The sequence below is a fragment of the Tympanuchus pallidicinctus genome, unplaced genomic scaffold (genome assembly GCF_026119805.1).
Source record: "Tympanuchus pallidicinctus isolate F22 unplaced genomic scaffold, pur_lepc_1.0 scaffold64, whole genome shotgun sequence".
In the NCBI taxonomy this organism is placed as follows: Eukaryota; Metazoa; Chordata; class Aves; order Galliformes; family Phasianidae; genus Tympanuchus; species Tympanuchus pallidicinctus.
Window position 1 is genome coordinate 24,402 of NW_026294785.1, and position 10,043 is coordinate 34,444.

Below are 10,043 nucleotides of genomic sequence, written 5' to 3' on the forward strand. Positions count from 1 at the left end.
CACCTGCACCATGCTAGGACCCCATATGGGAGGAGGAAGTGGTTATAAAAGGACGGTTTCCGGAACGAGAAACAGAAAACAGTGGTACCAAGGTGGTACAAAGGGGAAGAATGTGGCTGGGCTTTGGCAGTTCCCAAGTATTTTTCTCCTGATAAAAACTGCCAACTGGCCTACAGAGACCAAGAATGCTGCTTCATCTCAGCCGTGGCTGCTAGACCTGCTGTACTCAGTAACATTTCTCAGCTGGAGTTTGGGCTTTTAGCAAACAGAACAGGAAGGCTCATAGGCTGCCCACATACAAGGAAGCCTGATATCCAAATGACATTCTGTGCACCACACAGCCATGTTCCGAGCACACAGACAAGGCAGAAGATGCAGGATGCTGTTCCCCAAGTAAGCAGACTGCATTCAGTCATGGCACAGTGACTGTGATGTGCCAGGGCTATCTGTGAGCCTCACCCAGCTGCTTCACTGTTCAACACGTGGAAATAACAGGAAACAAAAGAAGGCAGACCGAATAAACCTAATCCAGACAAAAATTCAGCAAGGTCATCTGCTCCTAGAATTCACTGCAACTTTGGCTACAGGATGACCAGCCAAAAGTTCACTCTTTATTTGCCTTATTTCTTATGCTTTCTCAAAGCACCTATGGCACCCTAACCTGCTTCCAGAAAGGAGAAAAGTTGGAGCGCAGAGCAGCAGCCTGAGGGAGATGGCAACCCTGATCTACAACAGTGAGCCAGAAAAAGGATTGCTCTCCAGATCAGCAAGAGCTTTCTGTGCTGCACACACTGTTGACATGTGGCAACGCCTGTAAAGAAAGCAGGACAAATGCAGAAGACAAATGTTGCCTTGTGTGCCTACCTTTTAGTTTCAGGCCAGTTAACGGAGAGAAGATGTCACCGAAGCAAGAAGAGCAAACATCCCATCCAGGAGGAGTGCAGGGCTGCAGGGAGAGCACTGAATCTAGCACAGATACTGGAGCACTTTCCCTCTTCTCTGGCACTCTTTACAGTGAAAGCTGGGTCAGACACACTCAGTATCCTCAGACACAGCAACTGCAGTGATGCAGATGTGCGAGTACCCATGTGTGTAAGGTGGAGCCCAGAGCTCAGCTCCTTGGAGGCTGCACTTCACCACTCCAGTGTTAGAGCCCTACACTGCAGTCACAAAGAAGGTTTATGGGCAGGTGCCCCCCAGTGCAATGCCCAGAGCTCTTCCCTGAGAATTCCTAGGACTTGAAGCACCTGCATGGGGTCACCCCACCCCAGCTGTGCACAGGGAGCAGGCACACCCCTGTCCTGGGCAGGAACAATATCAGCCTCTCTCTGGTCCCCAAAACACCTCTGAGGTGTTTCTCCAGTTTACTGCAGCAAAACCCCAGCAGAAAAGAGTATGGAGCACAAGACAACAACAACAAACTGGTTCAAGTTGTTGCTGCACTTTTACAGAAGCTCCTCCTGTAACCCAGACATCACACACCCAGTCAGAACCCACTGCTCGCTTCCATCTCACCAGTTTGGGAATGTGAACACAGCCCTGCACACCTTGCTACCAGCTTGGGGCTCTCTGGGTGTGAGCTTGGGCTACTGAATTCATGCTTAGTCCTCTGCACAGGAATATTAGACCTCTGCTTCCACCTCCATCAGCAGGCTGGTGAACCTGCAGAAGCCATCAGCAGCACAAGACTGAGGGACAGGCAGCACCAAGGTGCCTGGCACAGCCCCGCACAGAGGAGACAAAATCTCTCACAACCATTACCAACACCAAAAGAGCAACGTATTTTTTCCCTGTGCAGGTTTCTGCCCAAGGCACGCAGAAATCATAGCCAAACCTTTCGCCTCGTAAGCAGCACAATCACAGTATTTACCATCAAAGTCAATGGGACTCAGACTGGGCCATCCTCAGCCCCCCACAAGCACATGAGGATAAAAGGGGAAATCAGCAGAGGAATGCACCAGGTTAAGCAGAGAACCTGTGACCGATCAACAGCCACTGAGCTCCAGCACAGACCTTGAGCCTGGCCCTGACCAAGAGAGTCCTGCATTTTTTCAGGTCATCCCATGTCTCATGCTGACTAGCACACTAGAGCCTCAGTGAGGCTGATTCTCACATCCCTCAATCCCTTGGCATCAGGGCATCCCAGCCACTGCTGGAGCTGCCACCCACTGTCTCTGTGGTTTGCTCTTAGCTCAGCAGCTTTGGCACAGACAGCGTGAGCGCGAGCACTGCTCTACAGGGCATCACACACCACAACACTGCACCAGCATCTCCCCAGCGACGTGCCTAACATGCCACATGCAAACACTTCATCATAAGACATACAAATTTTAATATCAAAATAATTTTGTATAAAAATACTTTTGGAGACTGATGGCAAGCAGCCCTCCAGGCACTGCAGTGAGCCTCTTAGTCCCATGGCTGGCCTAGAGAGGAAGGCATAGCACAGCCAGAGCCTCTGGAGTCAAAGCAGCAGGCACAGTGCAGAGCCCACCCTCCTGCCCCACCAGGAGTCAGCGAGGCTGGCTCTGGAGCCGAGCAGCACCAGCACCAGTGCACTCTGAGCCTGGGAGTGTGGGCCAGCCCCAGGGAGACAAAGCCCCTCAGAGCTGACGAGCAGGAGGGGCTCTGCCCCGTCCAAACAGCCCCCAGCCCCGTGCCAGGCCATGGAACACAGCCGCCTGTGCCACTCCTTGTTGAGTTTGGGTCGCAAAGCCCCCCAGGCAGGTGCAGAGCAGAACAGTTATATCTCTCCTAGGTCCTCATAGACAGGAGACAAGCTACACTCATCCACACTCTGCTCCTTCCTCTGCCCAAGCTGGGGCTTCATCACCCGGCAGTACAGCACCTCCGTGTTGTTGTTGTTGCTGCTGTTAAGGCCAGGTTTGACGGCCGCCTTCTCAGGAGCAAGATTCCCTCGCCGCCTGCCAGGGTCCTCACTTCTTTCAGCACATTTGGAGATGAACGTTGCCGGGGGCTTGGGAGCAGGCACTGGCTTGGGGCCCTTGGCCTTGAAGGCAGGAACTGAATAGTCATCAGTACTGGGGCTGTAGGGGAACTCGTAGCCGCTCTTGCCATCGTGGCCCTGCGTGCGCCAGGCCTCGCCTATGGGCCGTGCCTCATCATAGATGCCGGCGGCGGCGGGCAGCATGCGGGGCGCGCAGCCCTCGGGCTCGTCGTAGATGTGCTCCTTCCGCAGGGGGCCGCAGCCCTCGGCACGCAGCTGCTCACAGGAACCCAGGAACGGCACCCGGAGATTCGCCCCCTCCGCAGCCCCCCCGGCCTTGCTGTCAATGGGGTCTGCGTACAGCGGGTTCGGCCTGGGTCGGAAGCTCTTCACAGAGTCCAGAGGCTCTGAGTAGAGGCTGGAGGGATCCTTGTCTGGCAGGACGGCCCGCGGTGCCTTGGGCAGAGGGGAGCGTGGAGGGGTGCTGGTGAGGGGGGGCTTGGCCTGCACCACGGGTGGCTCCGGCAGCATCCGGGTCTTCAACAGTGATATCGCATCTCTCTCCTCTGCTGCAGCAGAAGGCCGGGGTGCCAGGCCTGCCTTCGCTGCTGCAGCGTCATCCCCTTCCGTGGGCTGCTCCAGGCTCAGTGCATCAGCCAGGGCCTGGCGGAGCAGCACCACACTGGGGCTGTCAGATTCCAACGAGTCACAGCTCTGCTGGTTCTCCTCCACCTGAGCTTTCTGTTCCTGGATGGAGGCTTCCACCAAGCGGAAGATCTCATTGCCCTGCTTGGTCTCGAAGGTGAAGTTCCCTGGTCCAGAATCACAGCGCCTGCCAGCTTCAAAGGAGAACATTACCTGCAAGAGAAGCCAGCAGTCATGTTCTGCTCAGCAACACCCAGAGCCATGCAGGCTGTGTCCCCCTGATGCACCCGTGGCTGCAGCGCCGGGCTGCGCACAGCACAACTGAGCACCCTGCTGTGAGCACTGAGGTTGTGCTTCGCTCAGTGGCTGCACAGCACCCAGCAGAACTGGAACAGCTGTGAAATGGGGCACACAGCTGAGGGGACAGTGCTGCAGTCACCCAAGGCCAGAGCTGCAGGCCCTGCTGAAGGCTGTCCTCTTCCCTGAGCTCTGTCAGCAGTTTCAACAACTGGCACCACAGCACACACTGGGAACTGAGTAGAGCAAGAAGGAAACAGTTCAGCAGGAGAAAATGCTGTGGGTATCTAGGCTAAGTCAGCATCAGTCAGGCAGAAGGGAAGCAAGAAGATAAGGAATCTAAGAGAGGAGTGCAACTTTCCATGGGAGAAAGGCCAGAAACAGCAGGTTGGTTACCAACAGCAAGCAAAGCATCTGTCTTGCAAGCATCAAAGTACTTTATGTCATTAACAGTAAAGAGAAGCCTTGAGCAAGGCTGTACTTCTCAGGCTGAGCACACTCGTGCATAACTTCCCATCAGCAAATGCACAGACCCTTCTCGAACCTTGAACCCAGGAGAGACCAAAAGTCTTTCTGGTGTTGTCTGGCATGTAGCAACTGTCTGTGATTCCTGTAAGAGCCTTTGAGGACAGACTTGTTTCTGTGGGTCAGCCATGCTAAGCACAAGCACAGCCAAATCGTCCCCACCAGGGGACCCGGGAGTGCAGCCACCTGCTCCTCCAGTGACTCAGCACTGCTCCTGCCTCAGGCACTGCCATCCTGAGAACAGCTTAGTTTCTGCTTCTGTTTTGGTGAAGTGCCACAGAACATGCTGCTGGCAAGCTGCAGCTGATGGCATCACTTCTGTAAACAGCCCCAGGGAGGCCACTTTCTCCCTCCCCAGCATAGCAGGTACAGCTTGCAGTCTGTGTAGCAGCAGGATAGATGGGGAACCCGCTGCTGCAGGACACTGGGGAAGCACAGGCCCACACAGGTCAGTCAGGCTCACAGCTGTGTGCCCCCAAAGGTGAACATATCCAGAGCAGAACAGGTGTCTCAAACAGCCCATCCTGCTCCAAGTACTGCCCCCAAGAGGAATGAACACATGCTGGGAGCCATCAGAGTGCCGAGCTCCCCAGCAGCATGGGTTTGGAGTGCAGAGAGAGTGAACAAGGGTGGGCAGTGGGTGCGATGGCCTCAGTGGGAGCTGGGAAAGGACTACGTGGAGCAGGACTGTGCAGCTCGGCCTCCAGAGGGGTGGGAACACCACAGCTCACGCTCCTACAGTGACACCGCTGAGGAGCTGGGAACAGATCAAGGGTCACAGATGCCCCAGAGATGCTGCTGTGGTCACTGAGGGCTGCAGCAGCCGCAGCACTTGGCAGAGTCCACAGCACCAACGCCACAGCAGCCAGGGACAGCCAGTGGGAAATGAGCAGCATCCTTGGCTGCCCATCCACACACCCACCTTGTCCCGGCCGTATCTCCGGAGTAGCCGGTAGGGCCAGACGTAGAGGATCTCACTGGTCCGTGGGTCCTTCAGGATGAGGCTGTCACGTTCAGCCTTGAGCACGTAGGAACCGCGCAGCTCGCACCGCTCCGCAGCCTCAGTCCGCTGCACCGTCACCCAGAAGGCATTCACTGCAGGAAGAGGAGGCAAAGATATCCCACCCCCTGCTCTCAGCACTGCCTGTAGGAGCCCAACAAGGGCAGCAGTAGACCCCACCTTCATCTCTTGAATAGTAGATAGAGTTCACAGCCATCTCCAGGACTGGTGCCTCCCTGCTGCCCTCTCCACAACACTGGAGTGCCACAGTAGCATTTCTGGAGCCATTTCTCTGTTGAGAGAGAGAGGATCAGTGCCGGCCCTTCTGCCTGCACCGGCTTTGCAAGGACACCTTGCCGTCACTGTCCCCTGCCCCATTTCCCCCAGGCCCCACTGCCCTCTGCAAGGGGCCCACCCAGCCCAGCACAGCTCAGCCAAGCCCCCTCCCACCCAGCACCACAGACCATACCCACCCAGAGTGACAGGGACAGAAAGAGACAGGACTGGGAAGGAGGGGCTGCACGGAAACCCTAGCATGGCCCTCAACCCAGTTCATGGGACAGGAAGCAGATCACACAACCATAGAGGATAAAAAACCCCTCTAAGATCATCAAGCTCAACCCCAACTCATCTCCACCGTGCCCATCGACCATGTCTCTCAATGCCACATCTCCACAGCTCTTGAACACCTGACATGACCCCACCACCTCCCCGTCCCAATGCCTGACCACTCTTTCAAATAAGAATTTCTCCCTCCCCTTCCAGCAGGCCTCCCTCCAGACCCTGCCTTGAGCAAGGACAGCACTGACACAGCCCCCTCGCGGGAGCCCTGTGCCCATGGCACCACTGCCCACTTGACCACTGGGGTAGCTCAGGCTTGGCACACAGGCGCATGCTGTGGAGGCCAAAAGCAGCCCCACTTCCACAGACGTGCTCCAGTATGGCTGATACCAGCACCCAAAGCACAGCGCAGGCCAGGCTGCTCTCCTAGCTACACAAACAGGAGAGGGAGCAGATGCCATGACCCAGCCACAGCAGCCCGTGTCCTGCTTCTGCACAGCCAGGAAGACAGCGCCAGGATTAGTGCACAGACTGCAGAGGGAAGCGAGCACTTCTACTTTTAGCATATGCAGAACTGAAAGTGCAACACAAGCACTCTGCCCGAGGCCACATCTCCACAGCAAAGTCCCCCGAGGACCCACACGGTAGACGCACCCTCGGTGCCCCCAGGGACCCTCCTCTGGGGCAGCCCCATGCAAACCAGGGGCCTGCTGATGTCCTGCTGCAGCCCTTCCAGCGGATTTTGTGCTGCTGCACGAGGGTCCGAGCTCAGACCAAGCAGGAAACTTTCCCAGGGTCACGTGGCCGGGCTTGCGGCACATCTTGCAGAAGGCAAGCTGCTGCAGTTTCAGTTTAAAACTAGTCACATGAGCTCCCCTGCAAGCAGTAAGGCCCAAACAAGGCCAACAGATTCTCTCTGGCTTCTAAACAGGATGCACACTGCTAAAACCCAAAGTCCAAGCGCTGACAGCAGCAGCTTCTGCTCTCCTGAAGTATCCAACGCAGCAGAGCTCAACCTGGAATCAGGCAGCCAAGAACCTTGGCTTCGTTGGACTGCGCCTTTCCTCATCTTCAAAAGAAAAAGAATCAGAAAGGTTTGGGTTGGAAGTGACCTTTAAGGTCCTGTAGTCCCAAACCTGTGCTACACGCAGGGGCATCTCCCACGGGGTCAGGTGCTCACAGCCCCATTCACCTGGCCTGGAATGCCTCCAGGGCGGGGATGTTCACAGCCTCAGTGGGCAACCTGTTCCTGTACCTCGCCATCCTCACAGGAAAGAATTGCTTTTTATTACCTAGCCTAAATCTACCCCCTCTTTAAGTTTAAAGCTATTTCCCCTCATCCTGTCACTACCTACTCTTATAAAAAGCCACCCCCGTCTTTCCTGTAGTCCCCTTCAGGTCCTGGAAGGCCACTATCTGGTCTCCTCTGAACCTTCTCTTCTCCAGTCTGAAAACCCTCAGCTCCCTCACCCTGGCCCTGCAGGGGAGGTGCTCCAGCCCTGATTATCTCTGTGGCCCTCCTCTGGGCCTGCTCCAACAGCTCCACGACCTTTTTGTGCTGGAGGCTCCAGGACTGGATGCAGTGCTCCAGGTCTCACAAGAGCAGAGCAGTGGGGCAGAATCACCTCCCTCAACCTGCTCACACTTCTCTACATGGAACCCAGGATACAGCTGGCCTTCTGGACTGCAAGGACACACTGACAGCTCACAGTGAGTCTTTCATCAACTGACACCCCTAAATCCTTTTCCTTAGAGCTGCTCTGAAGCCATTCTCTGTCCAACAAGTGTCTGTGCTTGGAACTGCCCCACCTCCATTGTAGGACCTTGAAAGAAATCCCATCCTGATCTCAAATCATCTCCCCAGCCCATTCCCAAGCTGCTCACCTTCTGGACAGCAATTAACACAACACAAAATCTCACTCTCCAAGCAGATGAGCAGAAATTGCCATCAAGCACCTATGCTTTCTTGCAGAGACCATATGCAGCAGCTCCTACGCCTTGTGCTCCAGGGCAGGCCTTCAGTACAGCCCCTTGATCTCACAGCACCTTGCCAAACAGATCCTTAAGCTGCTGACCAGCTTCTGGACCCTAAGCATGAAACTGGCAGCTACCAGGTGAACAAAGGTGTTAGCACAGCACTGCTCCAAGCAAGCACTCCCTGCCTTATCACTGCTCCCACCATACCGAATGTTGGGGGGTGGGCTCCCAGCTGAGTCCCAGGAGCCTTGCCTAGGACAAAGTCTGCAACACCGTCTGCATGACACAGGGCCACAGACATGGAATGACACCCAGTGCCATACCAGTGCCTCTGAGCTGGGCCAGTCACTGACAGCTGCAGGGAGGCCCTGCAGAGAAGCCCAGCCTTGCATCCATAGCCTGAGTCTGGTGAGCACTGCCCAGCAGCAAAGAACCCTCCCACCCCAAAAGGAGCACAGAACACACGTGGGACCAGGCAGGCAGGGACCACCTTCATGGAGACATACAGAAGCCCACATGCGCAGGCCCCCACTGCCCTGTGAACTGCCTTCACAAGGATGCAGTACACGGCTGACAGCCAGCCTGGGGAAGAGCAGGGAAGCTGGAAGGTTGTGCCATGGGCCAGCACAGACCCTGGCACTGGGGAGTGACACCTAGGCTCGGTAAGGGGCTGCCCTGTTCCCAGAGCTGCTTGCGCTTCCCAGGAGCCTGATGGGTCCCAGAGCCAAGTACTGCACCATGCTCAGGGTTCCGCTTCTGCCTCTGCAGGAAAGGCAAAGCCAGCTGGGTCTGGAGGAAACACCCCCAGCTCTCATCCAGCCCTCGCCAGGTGTCCGCAGGGGGTGAGCAGGGCTCCGTGCAGCAGCACAGCAGCACAGCGGATGTCACAGAGTGCAGGGCACAGGCAGGAACCCTGGGGACAGCGTGCTGAGCAGCCCTGCGGTCCCACGAGCCCAACCCGGGCAGCCGCTGAGGCCGGAGCCGCTCCGCGGGGCCGCGACGCCGAGACGCGAGGACCCCGACCCGGCCCCGCTCACCGGGAAGGCGATCTCGCACAGCTTGGCCACCCACTCCTCGCTCTGCTGCTGCTCGGCCGCCAGGAGGTAGCTGCGGCCGCTGGTCTCCAGGCGGAAGGCGGCGGTGCCGGCCCGGGGGCCGCTCTCGGAGGGCGCGGGGGTGACGCTGGTGCAGTCCGCCAGGCGCACCACCGTCTTGTCCAGGCGCCGCGTACCCAACCGCCCGGCCGGACCCGCCGCGTCTTTGCAATCGAAGAACTCCAGGCGAGCGACGCCGTGCTGGCTGGCCGGGAACAGCGCGAACCAGCCCCGCTTCCACCGCTGCAAGGCACGGAGTCAGCGCGGGGCGCCCCGTCCCGTCCCGTCCCCTCCCGTCCCGTCGGCGAGCGCGGCCGCCACCCACCCTGGCCCTGCGGCCGCCTGTGCAGAGCGATCGGCGGCCCCCATCGCTCGGCAGCGCCCGCAGAACGCTCGCCTCGGCTCGACCCACGGCCCGGAGGCCGTCCGACCCCGGCCCCCTCCCACCCCACGGCCCGGCCCCGCGCGGAGCCCACCTTGGCGCCGAACTTGTTGCTGTGCTGCACGAACAGCGGCCCCTCCTTGGCCGGCGGCTCCATCCCGCGCCGCCGCTCGCAGCGCTTCCGCCGCCGCTCCAGGGCTGAGGGGCGGGACGGGGCGGGGCGGGGCGCGCACGTGTCGGGGACGCGCGGGGGGGCGAGAGGCGCGGAGCGCGTGGAGAGCGGGGAGCGCGCGGGTGCGTGGGTGAGCGGAGAGAGAGAGAGAGAGAGAGAGCGCGTGCGTGTGAGTGCGCGTGTGCGCGCGTGTGCCCAGGAGCACTGTCCTTGTCCCCTCACTGAAGGGCTCCGCACAGCCTGGCACCCACAGTGGATGGTGGCTCTGGGATCTGGCTGCTGGTGCAGGATGGAGCTTGGGCACCCAGCGCTCCCAGCCCAGAGCTGCGCCTGGCCACCACAGCCCGCCCAGCCTAGGGGCCAACCTGGAGCCCAGCCTGTCCCTGCAGCGCAGGCTTGTGCAGAAGGTGAGCGAGCGTGGCCTGTGTCCAGCCAGCCCCGGT

General features: G+C 58.4%; 1 protein-coding gene across 1 annotated transcript; it reads right to left on the reverse strand.

Annotated features, from left to right (window-relative positions):
* Positions 1-2,308: 2,308 nt before the first annotated feature.
* On the reverse strand, positions 2,309-9,656 carry DOK1 (docking protein 1). The gene is made up of 5 exons (XM_052665275.1): positions 9,523-9,656; positions 8,990-9,289; positions 5,595-5,706; positions 5,337-5,509; positions 2,309-3,805 (listed from the first exon to the last, which is right to left on the reverse strand). The coding sequence occupies exons 1-5, from the start codon at positions 9,583-9,585 to the stop codon at positions 2,744-2,746; spliced, it is 1,710 nt and encodes a 569-aa protein (XP_052521235.1). The 5' UTR covers positions 9,586-9,656; the 3' UTR covers positions 2,309-2,743.
* Positions 9,657-10,043: the final 387 nt, after the last annotated feature.

What these genes read in the sequence shown, in the direction of transcription:
- DOK1 (XM_052665275.1), bottom strand. Translation starts at nt 9,585, where the DNA reads ATGGAGCCGCCGGCCAAGGAGGGGCCGCTGTTCGTGCAGCACAGCAAC. An exon ending in GCAACAAGTTCGGCGCCAAG is followed by an intron (nt 9,290 to 9,522) that starts GTGGGCTCCGCG and finishes CGTGCCTTGCAG; the next exon opens with CGGTGGAAGCGGGGCTGGTT. An exon ending in CTACTATTCAAGAGATGAAG is followed by an intron (nt 5,510 to 5,594) that starts GTGGGGTCTACT and finishes CTCTTCCTGCAG; the next exon opens with TGAATGCCTTCTGGGTGACG.